A 20,874-nucleotide genomic window follows, 5' to 3' on the forward strand; every position below is an offset into this window, starting at 1 on the left:
TCCTGCTGACGTTTTCCACAATTTGCTCATGCCGCAAGTATGCCGTAATGGCAGTAAGCGTTATTAAAAATTTCGACCTTTATCGCATGCTTGATATTGTTCATGATCAGTAGGATTGTAAATTCTTAAATAATTACTAGTACGTGAAACGATATGACGATAGTATGTTATAAATGTAATACAGGAGACGAAGTTATCTGCTCGCCAAATCCGAAACAGTGTCTTTTAATTATCTATATCAGATGATAATAATCACGTTTGATGGATCTTCTGTGACTGTATCTTAATACACAAGAAGTTAGATTTTTTGACTGTGCTATTAAATTGTAAAAAAAACCTTGGCATAAATTTTGCATTAATTTAAAATATATTTTTACGCCTTCTGTGTTTATAATCCGGATTATTTTGATAAAATTAGTTATTTAATTATTAAATTTCCAATGATAATGAAACGAAGTTTGATGTATCTGTTTAACATGGTCTTATCACTGAAAAATTAAATTAGGCAGTCTTAAGTTTATTCATTGCTATTATAGCTTTCACTCTTTCTGCCACGACGCGTTTTTCCGCGTTGACGGCGTGAAGCTATTCCAGTTTCATCCTTTCATTGTACAATTATTAACTAGGCTATGATTTGAAACGACCGCAATTATTATTATTGGCATCTATGTGATTTCTAAACGGAAATTATTTTCGAATAGTTTACCTTTACCTTTACTATAATTTACCTTTTATAAATGTGAACATGATTGCAAAACTTATTTTCCTTCTTTTACTCTATTGACACCCATTAACGGTGCCCATGCGAAACGTTGCACCTATGCCTATGAGAAAAGTTTGAAATGAATATTGTTGTATTTTTAATTTATCGTGCATTCTCGAATACCCAGCATGTGCCCCTTCACAAGTAGCACGAGATGACGAACTTCATTGATCTGTTGTCGAAACCATGGGGAACCATGAAATGAAGTACTCGATTTAATGTTGACGTTGACAAACCAAACGATTGACGAAAAAACGCTTGCAGTCTTTAGGATCGTTGAGCACGATTGTTTGGCAGTTTTGTGTTCGTGTGTCAAAACTCGACGTGCGATATTCACTCAGAGACCCTTTCTTGATACTGAAATGATGAGCCGAAAATTGAGAAAATTTCTTATTTGTTGTTTGTGTTGACGCGTTCTGAGTTTTGACGTAAAATAAGCTATGTGAATGGATGAGTTGTTGTTTATCGAACCTGTTGTTTGATCGAGTCGAGGCATACAACTAGTACATGCAAAGAAGCGCGTCTGCTGGAATACACGATGCGATGTATACGTGCTGCTGAAGCATCACTTCTGTCGGCAACATCATTCTGGTGCGGGAGATTTGCTAACGTCGAGCCTGAGGTTCAACGCTCGCCAGTTCGTATCGCTCGCCTCTGAAGAAGCTACACACAACCTCTGTTTACTCCTGCATCGTGGATAATTATAATCAACTGTGTGGTGCGTTCACTTGGTTTGCATTGTTTGCTTGGCTTTGACTTCGTATGGTGTACAGTCTACCAGTCAAATTGGAAGTTAGAAATTATTCAAGGATTGTCTTATATTCACTAAAGGTCGGGTGTCATACATCGATGTTGATCTTGTCTTACCCAAAAAATTGTAATGATGTAATTTCTATTTTTTAATTTACCGTACAACTATTTTATACCTTTGTCCCGCGAATACTTTATAATACCCAACAACTGATACTGGGCATTTGTTGTATTTTCTATAATGTACATTATTTGCGTAACGTAATCTCGTAATTAGTTCATTTGTGTGGAAGATTTATCAGCGTAGAAATCACTGGCTGAACATTCAACACGCGTCGCACGCACAGCTATGCTCGCCAAGTTCCAGGAGGCACCCCTGTATGCCCATTATAGACTTCCACGCGAGGGCGCCAAGGAATTTGGGGTTGACTTTCTTTTCTGCATTGCGTACGTGGATTGTAAGCTTCACAGCTTGCATAAGCTGTAGTGAGAGGCGCTCCGTGTGCTCTGCAAGGCCTTGCTGCGTAGTGCGTACCCCACTGAACTCGGTACTTTCAACTCGTACAATTCCATGCCACACCTATTACTGATAGATAGACTCCGTATGATCTCTCTTTTACAACACTTCTCTTTAACTTCACTTCTTGTCTGTTTGTTTGTTTGTCTGTCTGCTACAAATCTTATAATCAATATTTAACACACTTCTACCTGTCCAATTGATCTAAAAATTTGCCACACTTGCGTAAAGTTGGAGACAATGCGTGAATCAATTAACAGAATATATAATTTTAAAATTAAAAAATTTTCTTTTGTAATTTGAAAAATTGAAAAAATAATTTTTTCTTCTACAAATCTTGTAATCGATATTCAACACACTTCTACCTGTCCAATCAATCTGAAATTTTGCACACTTGACAAGGCATGAATCAATTGACAGAATAAATAATTAATTTTTTTTCACATATTAATATTAAAAAAATACGAATTAATTTTTATTAATATATGGAAATAAAATTAGAAATTCATTGTAGATGTGAAACACAGGAGACACTGTATTCTTCAGAAGTGTCTTTAAAAAGTAATTTTTAAACGCATATTGTTATCGAATTAATACTCTCGAATGAATCTGAGTTTAATCGTTTTTTTATCATGGTTTACTTTTGCGATGTTCCAGTAAGTTTTGTCTCTTATTAGTCTCGTGAATTGGGGTCTTATTTACACTTATTCTACCTTACCACCGAACGTCGATATTGGTTTAGGTTTTAGGACTTGCAGCCCCTAGCTGAAGGTCTACTCCAGCAAACTTCTGCTGAATCATCCTACCAATAATGGGTATCCTTTTGGAGGCTTCAGGCCAGTTTTCCTCGATGTGGCAAGCATCTACTCATCAGTTTTTTATATTTCTCTCAGACCTATCGTTTCGTATATACATGCCATTTTTGTTTGTTTTTGAGACATTTCTCTCAAAAATCGAAGACCGTGGCCTTCTGCTGAGCGGAATGTATATAGCTTCTCAATATAGAGGAGCCTTTTTTATATGATGACATTTTAATTAGAGAATAGCTCATGATTTATGTGTGACAGCGCTCGGTTGTTTGCCAGTTACTCGATCACTGTCTTCAGAAAATACTACGTTTTATGATCTGATTAGTTACACCGGTCCTAACTTAATTAAAATTTGTTCTACTGTCCTGACTCTGGGAAATTCTCTGGACTATTTAGTTACTAGAGTTGTTTTACTAGTTTGTGTCGTGCCATGTGTGCAAATGCTGACTTGGATTCAATAAATATCAAAACACGTTACTATTTTAACTTCTTAACTCAACTTTAATCTGTCTCACCTTGACTGGATTTTAATCGGACACTTGGACAGCAATCGCTTGTTGAAGATAGTCTGGTTAAGAAAAGTATCACGCTCTGAATGAGAATAGCTGTTGTGTATGGCATTCCTGTATAGGTTAGCTCGCCTTGTAAGAACAGGTGCGGCCCTGCAGCTGCATGCTTCTCCTTGCTGGGACCACTCCAAGCCCCCCGGTGCTGCTGCTGCATGCTTGTCCTTGCTGGGACCACTCCAAGCTCCCTGCTCTTCTGCTGCTGCTGCTGCTGCTGCTGCTGCTGCTGCTCCTGCTCCTCGCTTCAACGCTTCACGCGCTTTCAGATGCGAACGCCTACGTTTCTTGCCGTGTTCTCCCTATCGTATCATTCATGCTTCATGACGTTGACATTCTGTACACTGCGTTAACGCGTTTTTTCGCATCGAGGTAATATCTATTTCCGTTCAGGACGGTTTTCTCCGCGTTGTCGTTTCTTATTTCTCGACGTTGCTATCATCTTACGTTGGCATTACGGCCATTTTACATCTTACCTACCTTATTATATATTCCTACACATACGCGTTACAATTCAGCAAGCGTTGAGGGCGTTGATTATCAGGTGATGGCGTTGGAATGTATTACTGCGCCTCTTATATTTGACAGCTAGTTAGTTACATTGTTAGTTGCTTAGCTCATTGCTTTATTGAAATGGTGAGATCTAACTCCAGGTATCCATAGGAATCATGTTCCCGTGTGATTAAAAGTGTTAATAGATCACGAGGGTTGCGATCGTTCCCTGATCAAATGTATCTACCGAGAGTTCGCCTCTCCAACGTGGTTACGAGTTCTCGCGATTGTTCTTTGCTAAGCAATCTAATTAGACTTTTACTTATAAAAAGGCGGAAGAGTCAGCCATGGTTTGCGTGTTACAATTTTTGACCGAATAACTACAGTCTTTTTTTAACTGGACTTGTTTTTTCTTCCCACTTCGGAAGCCCGAAAAAATTGTTGATTGACTCTAAATTCCAATGAGATCTCAATACATAATCCTTTTGTCCATTTTTTATGTATTAATTGATTTAATCGCGCTTATTTTTAGTGTCCGTCTTTAGGATTATTACTCTTATTTATCCCAATAATCGTATGACCATCAATTCGGAGGTTGTTCAATTTTTTCTCTCTTCAGCTCCGAGAAAACTCCCCCTCTAACTTGCATAGTTGTGTTTAGTGATGTCTTCCGAACTCTTGCATTAACTAACGATCTTTGTAATTCTATGAATTTACATTGAAAAGAAAGTCTTCAGAGGCGTATCTTTTTGATGCTTTACATACTGAAGCACTGAAATGACCTATTTACGTGTAATCAGCTATATAGGTACTGTTGTGCCCAATATACAAGGCGTTTACCAATACATAATTATGATTACGGTTTCCGAGTACGTATCTTTGAACTGTGTTTAGTACGTTAATTATGTGTCTTCAGATCTAGGTTAATTTGTTGCCAATTTTCCTCAACAACGGCTGCGTCCTGCGCTAATTAATCTGACCTCCAGCCTCCTTAATTATTCATTTATCGAGACGCTGCTTTGTGTTATCTCGTACGGGTTGCGGTATAAGGCCTCGATAGATAAGAGATAGCCTGCTTGTCTGGTTTACCAAGTCAAGTTGAAATCACTTAACCTGTCTGCCTCAGCGGAATTTAAAACTTTTTTAATATGTTCAACATTCGATCAATTTATTCATGCAATCCCGGCGATATATTCAGTAATTTTTTTAGTTTGGTGCTCGTGCATTTTTGACGCTGATATCGCGAACTATTGTCAAGTCCCGTAGGCTTAAAGCTCGTTGCAATCATTATTGAATTCTGAGCCCTGACGCTTTCTGTCGAATGTGGTTCGTTTCACCTGCGTGAATCCAGATTTGTAGCAAATTCACTTAAGGTCAGATTTATGGTACCTATTCGTCTCAACTAAAAGTAATTACAATGCTAAAATCAATGAAAACTTGCGTTGATTTCCCAGGACTGCAACTATAATTCCCATTGGAGTTAAATCCCTCTCACCCTCTCGCAACTGGACTCAAATATCAACTCCATTCTCCTTCCATTATATCATTTTCATTTGTATTCTAGGAGTGTTACGCAAACCTTCTCATGATCAGCCAGCTTCGTAATAACTCCGAACTTGAGAAAGGTATGCGTCGCTATTTGGTTACTTCAAGCGCTGTATGCCGTCTTCGTTGATTCTAGTGCGAGGTCAATACCTAGTGGCATTGACCCTGCATGGTTTCCATGTCAATTAAGTAAAAAGCTGAATTATTTGCTTGGAACATCATTAGATAAAAGAGCGCCTGGGTGTTACGTCCCACACAGTGTCGCGTCAAGGACGTCGAGCGCAGCCACCATGTCATACGTGTGGCTCTTGCTCAGCGCGCCGGCACTGCTTCTCCCTGTACAGTTCCCAAGCCGGCTGATCACATGACCGCGCTGGTCGCTTTAACTGTCGTGTTGTTCCGCCACAGGTTATATCAACTCAAGCCGTTTGCAAAATTTGCATCCAATAGTTATTCAAGAATTATTGTCAAAACTTTGAATAGAGTACATTAAAGTGCGTTTAGGAATCGTTTAAATTATATTTTCACCGTACATTTGCTTTAACTGCTTACTGCATAATGTATAGGAGTATTTCAATCTTACGTTATTGTGTGTGTGACGGATGTGAGCATTGTCCGCACATCGTCTATCTTGTATAAATTTATTCCACTTGGTTTACATCAACGTCTTGATACCTCACACCATTACGTCTGGGACTATTTATCGTTGTGTTGTCTTTGGCGTCAGTGAGACAATTTTTTCATTTAAGAAAATGTACGCCCTTTTTGTTTTTTTTCAAATTTTTTACCTGCTGTTCATTCAAACTTTATTCTTATTAGAATATTCGATTTCGATAGTTATTATTCATTTGCGGGAAAATTGTGAACGCGTGGCCTCGTTTTAATTTGTCTATGGCGGAACAATCAAACGCTCTAATTTATCGGACCTCGGTCATTGTTCGGTGCCGCTTCCGCTCATTCTGTCAACGATCACCAAATTTTACGACGTGTTTGACCGACTGACTTACTAGATTAGCAGCTTTCATGTATTTATCAGTTACCAGTCAGATAGAATTTTTTCACTTCACTTTATTTTATTTATTAAAATAGTTACAGAATTCCCTCTCTTTAATATCTTTATAGCGTGCGTATGACTTTCGGCATCATATTCGCTACTTCAATAAGGAAATGTTATCCCGATTAGATTTATTTAGGGAAGAGAGATAGCTTTAATCTTCGTTTCATGGCGGCCAGGAAGTCGGTGAACATCTTGAATGCAGGTAGATATAAGGTTTCTAGTAAACTATTTATAATCGTTGAGTGTCTAACAACCGCAACTACTCCCCCTCCCACCCTCTCGCCCGACGTTTTAATGACATTATTTGTTCTAAGTTACACTATTCTAATATACTGACAGTTTTCCCTTCATCGAGAATTTTTCGTGAATTTAATCAGATTCACTCATAATGCCTCCTAATAGACTGGAATGAGAAGTTAATTTCTTGATATACATGTCATTTCGTTTGGATTAAGGTTGTATTATGCTGCATCAGCTTGTGAAACTTATTGTACATACTGAATTACTGATGTAATTTATTTTGTCTATGTAAGGAAAACGTTTAATGTTTTGTTCGTCTTATTATTTCATCTTATTGTTTATTATTATATTCGTTATTTACTCATATTTTCTCTTATAATTTATTATTATAATTTTTTGTTCATCATATTATTTTGTTCATGTTAATTGATGAACTTACTGTTCATCAAATGCGAAGTATATTTCTTGAACCCACGTAACCACGCTTATTTATGTACCGTCTCAGATTATTGACCCCGAAATATCATTTGCTTGTGTCCGGCGGCGTGTTGAAATACTTGCATTGATTGTTTCACACAACGCTTAACTCTTATGCTTGGTGCAATTCCCCATACTTGTTTATTTATTAAATTATTAGAGACAGTGATACACCTTTAATCTGACTACAATAAAAATGATGCGTATGTGCAAAAATTGTTTTTGCGATTATATCATTGCAGTTCATTTTATCAGTTATTTGCATTAACCAATTATTATAAAAGAAGTATGCATATTAAGCTGGAACTTTTATTTACAAACGGGCAAGTGAATGCAGCTGTTGTTTTCCCACGCTGATCTCGACGGCATCTCTGTTTACTTGCAGCTGCATCCGTCCTGGCAGACGCGGCCTAAAGTTGCTTATAGCTCCGCGAATTTTTATGCTCCGGGTCTATTGGATTCCACCCAACTTTTCGTGTTATTTCCTTCAAGTTTTGAGATAGAACAAACATGGGACGCGATGCATATTGCATAAAATCCAGAGCTGCTTCTAAAATCGATCTTTTTCGTGGTAATCATTTTTTCATGGTAGTTGGCATGGTGTGCATTTGATTTTAAATCGCCTGAAATAATTATTTTACTAAGGTCTGTATCGAGTCAACTTCATATGTTCTTCATGATTATTAAGTAAAGCTAGTTTAGTATTATAAGTTTATTACATTATTCAAGTACTTTCCAGTACATTTTATGTGATTTAAACGGAGAGATGGATTCGCTAAGTCCATACTACCCTACCCTGAAAAGTTTTCCTTATTAGATGCATCTCTCCTAACGTGAATTTCGCCAGCTGAAGCATTTGCGTGGTGTTCTTGACCAATGAACTGAGCCAATGCAACTCGCAATTTTGTCTAATGACCGATGTTTTTTGTATTGCAGAAAGTTGATCCCGAGTTGATCTTCACGAAGCAGGAGCGAATTGGCAAGGGCAGCTTCGGTGAAGTATACAAGGGCCTGGACAACAGAACCCAGCGAGTCGTTGCCATAAAAATAATCGACTTGGAAGAGGCTGAGGATGAAATCGAAGACATTCAGCAAGAGATCATGGTGCTCTCACAGTGCGACTCCCCGTTCGTCACCAAATACTATGGCTCTTATCTTAAAGGTGGATCGCTTTTATTTGTATATGTCTTTATTAGCCCAATGGTTACTTGCTTATGCTTATGGTTACTTGTTACCAGGCCATTAGATATGAATTGCCATGACGACTGTTGATATATCAGACGATACAAGACCTACCACAGTGGCTGAAACTTTCATTCGGGCATCTTGAAGTGAACGAACCAGTTCGTCTTCAATAGCATGTCAGAGCTATCATCTATGAACAATTATAGTACAAGAAATTTTTTATTAGTCGGAAAATTTTTAATTTTGTTTACATTGGGTGTGACAAAACTGTCGGTTGAATTCTTCTGGCTGTTTGTTTTAATTCTAGTAAGATTATTTATTGATATCAAGGTGAAACAAGCTGAAATTGGACTCATCAGCTTTTGGTTGAAACAAACTAGAAATTAAATTTATCGGCTTCTAGGTAATAGTGAGAAGTTAGTCTTGGGTGTTATGACGTGACGCTAATGAAGAGGTCGTCTCTCTCTTCATAGCCTATTAACCTGACGATTAATTGTTAATGTAAATCTCAAGTTATGATGTTATTAGAGTAATTGCCAGTAGTAAAGTCAAAGCGCTAGCAATGGATGTGTTTGTGTACAAGTTTTGTTATTTATAATCTCAGGTCAAGGCTTTAGTCGATGTTGCCTGACCCTTCTTTTAATGAGCATTGATTATTTCCATCCAGTTGGCTCGATGTTTACGAATTCTCTTACTCAATTTATTGATAGTCTATACATAGTAGCTAACTTGAAGTATTCTTTTCTTGGCAACCGTTAAGTAATTACAATCACTTTTCAATCTTTAAAGAATTACCCGTTTCAATTCGGTAATTTAGTTTAAACTTGATGCACCAAAGGTTGAATCGGCCAGCGAAAAAATAGGAAACATAGTCGTTCATTTCCTTGATGCTAATTTCGACTGTGTCTCTAGAATTTGTTATGCTGTTAATGTCATAAACAAAGCCATAATTATGTGCTGATTTAATGCCAACGTCCAGATTAAATCAACGCCCAAGCACCAACATGACCTTTGGTAATGTTTTCATTTTGTAATGTTTCAATTTTTAGTGCATTCCAACTAAAGCCTGACACATCTAATCTCTTGCTTGTTCCATCCTGATGTCATTAATGATCTTATCCAAACTTATATACACTAACTAACACCAAACTTATATACACTAACTAATGACCTAGGGTCATGTTTGCGAATTAATTGTAACTAATTACAATTAGTTCGCTGTCTACCATTCAAGATTGTCTTCAATTACAATTGCAATTCGTAAAGTAATTATATTTAGTGTGTGTGCAGGCACGAAGTTATGGATCATCATGGAGTACCTGGGAGGCGGGTCTGCGCTGGACCTGATGAAGGCTGGCAGCTTTGAGGAGATGCACATCAGCGTCATATTGAGGGAGGTGCTTAAAGGTCTCGACTACCTTCACAGTGAGCGCAAACTCCACAGAGATATCAAAGGTGAGGATATATATCTGTGCTAATTTCTCAGAAGTGAAAACTAAGTTTTTGGCATATGAACTGTAATAAGCAAATAAAATCTCAAGCGAGTCTGAAGAAGTGTAAGCTAATTAACTCGCTTCAGGAAAGGTTATTTCTGTTACATCTGCTGTTTTCGTTTGAAATTTACACACAAAGTGCGATGCTGCTCTCATTCAATGCATATATCATTTAATTTTCATAATTACTTGCAGCGGCCAATGTTCTCTTGTCGGAAATGGGCGACGTAAAGCTAGCGGATTTTGGAGTGGCCGGGCAACTCACGAACACGACCAGCAAACGCAACACGTTCGTCGGCACGCCTTTCTGGATGGCGCCTGAAGTGATCAAGCAGAGCGCCTACGACTCCAAGGTAAAAGTTGTTAAAGAATAGAAATTGCCATTATGTTCTTTTGGATTTGTACTAATGCTTGGTCTCACTTTGTCTGCTCAATTTTGTGTTATGTTCCCAATTCAATGCGTCAGAGTTCTTCCTTAACATCTAGTTTGTGTTATTAGCTCCGTTTAGGTCTGGCTTTTCGCGTGTCGATTGATTCAAAGACGGTGTTTATCGTTCAAATATTTACCACACTGGACTCTATTTTGACGTGAACATCTTGTGTCGCTTCAGGAAACGCACTTAATTTCAAGAGCCCGAATTCCTGCTTCAGGGTTCATTCCTGTCCTAGGGTTCATTAATTTACAATTCGTAACGTAGACCGCTAATGACGTAAGGGACGTTTCTGACGATTGCACTGAAATTTAAAACGTATGATGGCTTTCGCTGCAAGCATGAGAATATCGTCTCTGTTAATTCATGTAGATTATGTGAAGAATGGCGATTATGTGCGATCCAAGCAAAACTTTTCCTTGGAATCATGTTAGCTACAAATCTCATGATCATTAATTTTGATTTCTAAATCTACCTTGATTTTGATCACTTCGAAAAATGCTTTACATTTTAATTAATCTTACCGACCGCTCATCTGCGCAATTCCTAAAGCGAAACTAACGTGTTGTTCAACGTGACATTAGTGTAATGAGATCAAAATGGTCACGTCCTGATGTGTTGTATCAAACTGGAATCCACGGTACATTCCGAACCACTAGACGTAGTCACATTACGACCACTAGACGTAGTCACAACATTACGACCACTAGACGTAGTCACAACATTACGACCACTAGACGTAGTCGCAACATTACGACCACTAGACGTAGTCACAACATTACGACCACTAGACGTAGTTACAAAATTACAACCACTAGACGTAGTCACATTACGACCACTAAACGTAGTCACAACATTACGACCACTAGACGTAGTCACAAAATTACGACCACTAGACGTAGTCCCAACATTACGACCACTAAACTCTACCCTGTCACAGGCGGATATTTGGTCACTGGGCATCACGGCGATCGAGCTGGCAAAAGGAGAGCCCCCCAACAGCGACCTTCACCCCATGCGTGTGCTGTTCCTCATCCCCAAGAACAACCCTCCCCAACTCACGGGCAACTACAGCAAGCAATTCAAGGAGTTTGTCGACTCTTGTCTCAATAAAGACCCTGAAAATGTGAGTCAGTATGCATTGTTCATGGGACAAGCGTTGCAATATTAGCTAATGCTGACGGTTACAGTTGATATTCGCCTCTATTGCAGAGAAATTGGCTCATAAAATTCCTTACTTAACCCATCATTTTACGATCATGATTTCTTTAGGTTATAGCCGGTGCGCTTTAAATTACCGAAAGATATTAAAATTTTTGCTTACCGTACTCCGAATACGTGCAATTTAGGATGATAGGTATAATTGAACATGTCATGAATTGATGTGCATATGCGTCTCGTTTCCTCATTTTGTGCGGTAAATTAACCTTCAAGTAATTTAAAGCGTAATATTATGGTATCCTTGTCTTACAGAGACCGACTGCCAAAGAACTTCTCAAATATCCGTTTATCCGCAAGGCCAAGAAGAACTCGTACCTCATCGATCTAATTGATAGATATAAAGTTTACAAGAGAAATAAAACCGATTCAGACACCGACTCTGACCCCTCAGACTCGTAAGTATCACTGATTTTTAGCACACTCTAAGGTGGCGATCTATTAAGCTTTGTGGTCCATATAGCTTGTCATAGTTGCAGAAAAGAACGCACGAGCAACCTCGTATATTTAACATGGTCTGTAAATCAATCTAAATGTTCTAAGGCTGACACCCATGACTTTTTATTTTCGGTATGGAGGAAATCGGTATGAAATGTTTCATTCTCTCTCGGCCTCAGTGCTCTTTGTTCTTCCATAATACGATAGATCTCGTAAATTTCATGGCCTTGTTCGTTATCCTAGCATTCCCTGACTATGCTGTTTTCTGACCAATTTTAGGGCTTCTTGTTCATATTGTTATTTCTTCATGAATTTTCAGTTAGAATAGAATCTTTCTATTTTTTACTTTCAATGTGGATGCGTTGGGTAAGATATTGTAAGTGCATCGTTCTGAAACGTTTCAAATCGAATCCTCATCATTCTCTTACCTGCTCGCCGCTGGCTTAAGCTTGTGTTGAGTACATACACTTATATTGAACACAACCTTCATCTCTAAGCCCGTGTTTATCTTATTTTTTTCTCTTCTTCTGGGAGATAATAGAGCGATATAGGTTGCTGGTTTTGGATTTGATTACCAGATGTATTTTGTACGTGCGTCGGATGAATGTAGTGGTAGGTAGAGATCACGATGATGTGGATCACTGGTGTAATGCCCACACGTGCTCTACAGGGAAGAGAGCCAAACGACGAGCGACATGGAGAGTCCGGCTTGGAACATGACAGTGAAGGGCCTCCCCTCCGTACCCACCTACCCCGACCACTCGTCCCCACCTCATTCTCTGCCTTCTATTAACTCGAACGTCTCCTCATCTCCTACTAAAGGCCGCTCGGACAGCTCGCCTGTCAGAGACAACGGAATGCTCTACAGCGACACGCCCAATTCTGTGAGTACTCACTTTACTTCTTGAGGATCCTGTCAGCTTTAGAGAACGCATTCGTCCATCAGCTACCAGAAAAAATGCTGATTCTTCCTGCAATGCTAAGAGAATTTTCGTTGTATACATCCATTTAATGCAAAACTTAATGTTGCTTATTTTGCCTCTACCTACGTGGTACTTAGCGATTTCTGTAGTTAGTTTGCACTTCTTCATTATCACGTAATTGTAAACTAAATTTTCTTTTAACACGTTGATTTCATATATTCTGCTCTTGCATAATTTAATCTAGTGGAACAAAACGGAGTTTAAAATATGGCGGGTCAGATTGGCGTTGTTTTTTAATCCACGAATTACTTGATTTTGATGTTGAACTCTTTGCTGGCATTTTATTGGTTACTTCACCGAACCACATGCGTGAGCTGAAAATCTCCGATTAGTCTCAACCTGCCAAAAAATGTGTTAAAGTGTCTCGCTAACATTAGTAATTTATTTACAGAGTTCCATCTCGTCCTCAAGTAAAGAGTCTTTGGACAACAGACGAGACCTCACAAGTTCTCAAAACAACCTCCGCGAGAACTCCTCGAATCTTATACGCGACCTGCGCGACGAGTCGCCGGTGCGTCGCACGTCGCGCACCAGCAACGGCAGCGCCGGCAGCAGCAGCGCGAGTTCTGCGGCCTCCGCCAACAACCAATCACCACAACGCGACGGTCCTTCTAGCGCGCATCACAACCACGTTCAGGATGGCTCATCACCTCTCCACCACAACTATCGTAATAGCAAACAATCAGATCAGCTGCACTCACCATCGTCCTCCACATCATCATCCTCATCTCAACTGAAGCAGCAGCCATCTTCTCTGCAGAAGCACCAGATAGGCAGAGGCTCTGCGAGTAGCAAGTCGTTCATGCACGGCGTGTTCTTGCCTCTGGTACGAGAGGCGTACGTCGCTACCAGCAACAATAGCAGCAATAACAGCAGCAGCCTCTCAGAACTGTGCACGTCGCTGGAGTCCTGCGAGCGCAGCAGTCCCGGTGTAACTGAGTGCCTCGTTAGGGAACTCTTCTTGGCCTTGCATCCTGAGTTGTCCAGCGCTACAGTTCTTAATCAAGTTATTAGCAATATGAGGCGATAAACACTTCTAACACTTCTTTCATTTCTAGGGTAAAATGGTACTTTGATATGCGTGATAAGTTGGAATGTAGAGTAGGAGGCGATAGGCAACGAGGAATATATTGCGTTAATTCCTGGCACAGCAAACCAATCTAATAAATTTGAGGTACACTGATGTTCGTTGGAGAGCGGAGAAGCACTATTGCTTTTTAGATTATATGTAGTGAGCGATTACGTACGTAGATCGTTCGCTACTACATCGATTTTTCTTCTTAAATAAATCATGTATTTAATTATCGGTTGGGACATTTTCAATGATGTGGATAAAACTTAGGCAGTCATGAATTGTAACGGAACCATTTTCATAATGTATCGTATGAAGGGGTCGTGCGCGTTCTTAAATTTACTTCTTGTTACACCTCTGTTTTCAAGGCAGTAATTAGTAGTCAAGTTTTATTGCATTTTTACTTTACCTGATGTTGGATTCGATCCAATAATTTGATCCAATCCAGCAAGAAAGTCATCTATGAGGCGGGATTTGAGGGGTTCAACTTTTTTTTGTATATTATTTTTCGCTACCATCATCGCGTGTGTGTGCTCCAGCAATGTTAGAATGTGGCCCTGACAGTCAAAATTAAGCTTTTGTTTTGAGTTTTTATGTTGTTTTATTTGCATTGAAACGCGCTTTGATGGAGTGTGATGGCCGCAATTGAAACGATCCTGACAGTCATTTAATTTAATATTCGAGTTTCTATACAAAGATACCAATTCTCTCCCCCACTCCCATGTGCAGTTCATAACATTCCGCCTGAGCGGCTAGTTTAAAGCATGCTGGTAATGTTCCGTTAGTTGACAAAAACAATAGCAAGGGTTCTTTCCAGGTTGCAGTTAAATGCTGTTGAATTTCTCAGGAGAGAAACTAGTTATGTTAATGTACTCCTCTACATTCATTTATTCAGGTGCATCATCTTTTTTCGAATTTGGGAGATTTTTTTAGCATATAACCACAGTGGTTCGTCGAGATTTTCTGTTATTTTTATTTGATGGATTTCTACTCAATGATTTGAGTGTTAAAGCTTCTTAAGTTTTACCATCATGAATGAATTGAGGCATTTTCCTTCTGTCTGGACTGAACCATTCATTCCGCTTGCGAATGTTTTGCAGGCCGGTGTTACGCAAGTCTTTTAACTTGATTTTTGCGACTGCTGGCAAAATCTTCATTGTAGGTTACTAATTAAGTAATTCGTTCTCTGATAAAACGGAAGCTAATGAAAGCAAGGTTATACCTGACGCTATATTTTCGCATTACGGACTTGGATTTCAGTCTCGGTTTTGTTTGAAGTCGATGCGCTGCTTTATTGATGCTACTTAATTTCATTCCTGCTTTGAAAGAGCTCTCGACTCGCATACCTGGAGTTGGTTGGTTTGTTGCTGTGCGACGACCGCCTTGGAAACCAACTTACCATATCAATAAAGCTATTGGAAATGTCTTTGAGATGCGTTTTTTTTTTTTTTTTGCTCAACAGCTATGATTGTAAAGTTTTTCTCGTTGAGGAATTTTCGTTGTCTTGCTTGATTGTGCGCGGTCATTCAGTATTTTTCAGTCCGAAGGCGCGAAACTGAATGTTAACAGAACAACATGCAAAGGTGTCCTTTTTGTAAGATTTCGTTTCAGCATGCACGATTTCAAAGATGGCATCTCGAAATTGGTTTTCTTTGCATAAAGCCGCGGCCTCACGATTTGTCAAATTAATTTTTGAGAAAATCGAGAGTATTCTGGATTAAGACCGCGAGAGCTCCTTCCCTTGTAGATTACGCAAGTGCCTATTTTGTATATTTTGTATCATCATTTCACGGTATCAGGTAACATGATTTATGTATTTGATTAAAGCATCCCTATTATAATCGTTTTAATTGCTAGGTGCCTAGCCAATTATAATTTTTACGATTAAACTTAGTTGTACAGAATGTATGTGGGAAGTAGTGCGATAGGCAACTGCATTAGTGCTCGGATACTTTCGAGACTGTATTTATCTTCTACTTTTTTATTTGTCTGTTGTGTAATTTAAACGGTAATTTATACAATTTCTTTCTGCCAAGTTTCCACTGTCAACGTCACGTCTTTTATAGAATTCTGAAGCCAAAGCCCTGTAATGTAGCCACACGTAAAAGATTGGAACATGCTATTGTACGCTGGGCTGCCCATCGTGTGTTCTAGTTGCTGCCAATTTGTCGTGGTGTTCATCACAACACGTCACCGTTTTAGTATTCTGTACGATGAAGTTCTCTAAATCTTCTGACGTAGCTTTTATGGTCATGACACTTGCCTTTATAACGTAGCAAAGTTTTTGGTCCTGATAGAGTAGAAGTTGCGTTAGTTCTTCGTGGTTTTCAAGCTTCTATTTCACTTTAAACAGTCACTCGTGAGTTCTCGTGTTTTTCTGAAATCTTATTAGATGTTAACTTCAATGTTAGGAATGATTTCATGAAACTTCATCGCCGGAATATATCAGATGCCGGTGGTGTTCAGTGGATTGTTGAACGTGCTTCTCGGTGCTCCGTTCTGTGGAGTAAGAGAGGTGACATGATATGTGACTTCCATAACATAAGTCCAATGTTAAGTAGTTACCTCTGTCGTGTTAACGTCTTGACATATGCTGGAAGGTCTTTTGACGACTACCGCTTAAAATATTTACCATTTACCTTGTGCGTGAATTCCTGCGTGTATAATTGTGGAATTTAACGTTCGATACAATATCTATTTTGATGAGAGTCGTAGTAGAATCTAATGTATGAGTGTTGCTTGTTATGATGATGCTGGCTTGTTTCTTGCGATGGTTTGCTCTCTTTGGGAATCATAAGATAGCGTAAGTTTATCGAGCTGCTGTCGGGAGCAACAAGCACTGGCATCTATGCCTAATTCTATTTGTTGTACGTGTCTCTACTTACGTCTGGCTTCACATTAATGACCTCTCCTTAAACCGTGCGAACCTTACTTCTTGTTTCCATGTGTAGTGTCGATGTTTCTTCAGACTTGCTGCTACCATCAATAATCTCTCATAGGAATACTGTTCAGATGTGAGTGACGCTACAAACGTCGTAAAGGTGCGAGAAAAACATGTTCGCGCCGTTTACGGTGGTTCATTCGTAAGTGCTGGACGTCAATATAAATATTACATCGGGTAATACCAAGATGAAAATTAAATATTAATCTGTATTCTTTTGTTTTGACAAAATTGTAAGAGAATATACTTATTTTTAGTTCAGACTAAAATATAAAGTTTTGATTTATTTTTTCTTAAATTGCCGAACTTATTAGGTGTCAAATCGAAATTCTATTGACAGATGAGCTACAAAATTAATCTCGAACCTGTTTCTTTTCTCTTTGCAGTTACTAATTCATTATTGATGGTTAACCATTTCACTGTCTTAGTTTTGATTATAAAATATGATATATTATGTTCATTCTCTTTTTGTTGATCGGATTTTTAGTAGGAATTCTTTTAGACGTTTCTCACAAATTGCCCCAACTTCTAACAATTTGTAGTCTATTAATTATCTATGTTATCGTGGGCATTTTAATCTAGGAAGTGGGAGGCGTTTTCTTGGCCTGATAATCTTTCTTTGAACACGATTAGTATAGCTTGATATATTGAACATAGAAATTAATCACTTACAATCGCACATGACAAGTGTTTACTTTGTGCCTAAAATGTTAATATTCCTGGATGTGCTTTTTATTTAATGTCATGTCGATTCTAAGTTTTAGGTCAGCCAATTCTTTGATGATCACTGGAAGGATTTATAAGGCGAGCATATCTTCTACAGATCCTAGCCAGCTGGAGTGAGGCGTTGTATTCATTATTCATGTTTGTTTCTTGCAACAACCCTTGCCAATTGTTCCATACTGAACTCGCATCCTGCAGTCATGAAGCTGTTGAGTACTGGTGATTGTAAATGATTTATCTTGTTAGAAAGTAAAATACTACATTACACATTTTTTGTTAAATAATGGTTATGCCTTTCTATGTACAGTGATGGTTAAACTATTCATAAACTATTAGATGATATAAAGTTTGAGCTTTGTTTCTTTTACCTTTACATTGTCGTCATTTGGGTAGAATGCCTAACTACAACATTTGCCACTCAAGAATACGCCGTTCATTTTCGAAAGAAATAAATAAGCACAGGAAAGGACAATTAAAATGCCCAAAAACTTAATTTAAAACTTTTTGGAGACCAGCTGTAGCATCAGTTCAAAAGTTCTATGAAGCAAGTATAATCAAAGAACGACAGACTTTACACAGAATAATTTACAGCCTTAATTTGAAACGATTATTAATAAAAACTAATAATAATGGTAATAAACGGCCGAAGTAACCTGAAAACCTATCAGTTTACAATTTCAAGAGGTAAGGAAGAATTATACAACTTTAGAAGCCGTCTTTTTTAGACGGCTTTCGGTTCAGAAGGTGCAGTGATTCCAAGATCTTAATTCATGACTTCGCTTGTAAACTCGGGATCATCGCAACGATCGGCATTAAGGCGCTTAAAAATGGCAGGAAAATGGTTCCTCTCTAAATATATCTTCTTCGATTCATGTGCTTCAAATTCGATTCGTTAAGAGAATATTTATCGACTCGGAAAAACTTTTTTGATATATGATATTTTTTATGCGATTTTTTTCTCTCCTCCCCCTAGTTGTTTCAATATATAATCCAATCCATGTGCAAATCATAAAAAATATAACTCAGTACTCACTGCAGTGAGTGACAGAGAGCGCATTTTCTCGTCGACGAAAACTTGAGGTCACGGACAGACAGACAGACGGACGGACATGGCGAGCACAATAGTGCATTTTTTCCATGAATGAGAAAATGCGCTAAATAGGGCTTCCAGAGTCGCTAGATATTGGCATATTGCCTTTACAAATTGAATATGTCTCTCAGTGCTGTAGCTAGTGTATAACAATTAAGAGGAGATAGATTTTTGAGATGGCGTATTTCTTTTAATTTTGATTCTTCAGATGAGGCAAATGAGTAAAATTGATTGAAAGAAGAAGAAAATGCAAAAAAAAATTGCTTGATACTGCGGCCCCAAATTTTCCATTGCCAATTACTTGTGTTGTGGATACCATCACGCGTCTGTAGACTTATTCCTGTCTACTTTAACGCGTGTAATGAGCAATAGATATGACATTTCTAATATATTTATTTATACAAAATGGTCATTCTATTAAAGTTCAAAACTACCTTACGCAAAAGGTATTGCATGCACATCCATTGTATTTGCCTTGTTGGAAGTTCCTCGTTTGCAGCTTAAAAATGAGTCCAAACACATAGCAATTCACGCAAATAATGATTTATAAATGCCATTTTCAAATAAATATTTGTAAATATGGTTATAAAATGGTCATTTTATGAAAGCTTTAAACGGCCTAATGGAAAAAACTAAAGCCCCAACATAAATAAAGTTGTCTGTGTTAAGGTGCCTGTACACAGGGATAGTACTAGCCGCTAGTTCATCCGGCGCATGAACTGTCCACGCTACTAGCCTCGTGTATAGGGGTTCAGCCGCTTCAGAGGCATGCGCCGGCAAGTGCCCGAGATGCGGCCGAGCGGGGCAACGATGTGTTGATATCTTGGCTGGAGAAGTGGCTAGTAGCGCTGATGCAGCCATGGTGAGAGCATCTGTGCCGCTCTTGCGAAGTATCTTGGGTCAAGTGAATCCTGGCTTGTTTGAACGATAATGTTTCTAAGAAGAAACAAACTAAGTGGATTCCAGACGATATTCAATTATTTTTACAGACCTCACTCGACGGCTTCTAATGACGCACTGGCGGGCGCGAAAGAGCAGATAGCGTCACCTTCTACTCTCCACGTGTGTACAGGCTTACTAGCCGGATAGTCACCAAGCGAGCAACACTTGCCAGATGTACTAGTCGTCTGCACTATCCCCGTGTACAAGCACCTTAAGAAGCGTCTTTTTCGTAGCTACAGATTGACTTAAAAACAGTTCAATTAATACAAATGATGATCTATAAATACAGTATTTATCAAAGAAATTAAAAAAAATATATTTTATAAGGTTAATTTAATAAAAGCTCAAACGGTCTTACGAAAAAACTACGGTAGATTTTGCCTTCGGGCTTTTTGCTTCCGAATTTGTAATAGTGTCATCTGCGAAATGAGATGAACAACGCATAAAAACGTAATTTTTTCGACTTTGGGGTCGATGGTTCCCTGAACAGAATGGGGCGGGTGTGCAAGCAGAACTCCAGAACGATTTACTCTTTGCTTCGATGTTCGATCGATCTGATGAAGAAATTATTTCGGCGCACAACTGTATTTTCGGAACAGGTTTACGAAACGTTTTAAATGCTAAAATGGTGAATTTATTTTATTTATTTGGCATTTTCTAACGTTTAAATTCTTGTCTATTTCACCTAAAAGCTAATGGATGATATTATGAGCTGTTTTTCTATACGGATTCCAAGCGATGTTAATGCCTCTTTCTAGCGCAATTTCTCATTTATGGAAAAAAGGCGCTACTATGCTCGCCATTTCCGCCTGTCCGTCTGTCTGTCCGTCCGCGACAACACGTTTTCGTCGACGAGAAAAGGCGCTCTCTGTCACTCACTGCAGTGAGTAATGAGTTATATTTTTTAATAAATTAGACGTGAAGCTTTTGAATGTATGATTATTGGAATTAATCATTCAAATCCCCAGATCAGCCTACATGCACGACACCACTTCAAGAAATTACTCTCCTGGCAACCGGCGTGTCAACGATGAGAAGGAACTATAGTAAACTCATTTTGTCACTAGATGCAAGATGGAATTTTCTCCGAGTCTCCCAGTGAAATAATAAAAACTGCTAGTTCGATTAAAATATCGTTGCCTATA

The 20,874-nt window shown here is 38.6% G+C and overlaps 1 protein-coding gene across 2 annotated transcripts in view; it reads left to right on the forward strand.

Annotated features, from left to right (window-relative positions):
• Positions 1 to 18,049, forward strand: part of LOC108667429 (serine/threonine-protein kinase 26) — a 45,590-nt gene extending 27,541 nt beyond the window's left edge. For both annotated transcript variants that reach the window (XM_018154453.2, XM_018154452.1), the window contains 7 exons: positions 8,150 to 8,375; positions 9,689 to 9,853; positions 10,087 to 10,244; positions 11,263 to 11,448; positions 11,796 to 11,938; positions 12,649 to 12,862; positions 13,353 to 18,049. In XM_018154453.2, coding sequence (XP_018009942.1) covers positions 8,150 to 8,375; positions 9,689 to 9,853; positions 10,087 to 10,244; positions 11,263 to 11,448; positions 11,796 to 11,938; positions 12,649 to 12,862; positions 13,353 to 13,991 — 1,731 coding nt within the window. In that variant the 3' untranslated portion in view covers positions 13,992 to 18,049. The remainder of the gene's footprint in view (positions 1 to 8,149; positions 8,376 to 9,688; positions 9,854 to 10,086; positions 10,245 to 11,262; positions 11,449 to 11,795; positions 11,939 to 12,648; positions 12,863 to 13,352) is intronic.
• The last annotated feature ends 2,825 nt before the right edge of the window (positions 18,050 to 20,874 follow it).

Source organism: Hyalella azteca, unplaced genomic scaffold, assembly GCF_000764305.2.
Source record: "Hyalella azteca isolate HAZT.00-mixed unplaced genomic scaffold, Hazt_2.0.2 contig3573, whole genome shotgun sequence".
NCBI lineage: Eukaryota > Metazoa > Arthropoda > Malacostraca > Amphipoda > Hyalellidae > Hyalella > Hyalella azteca.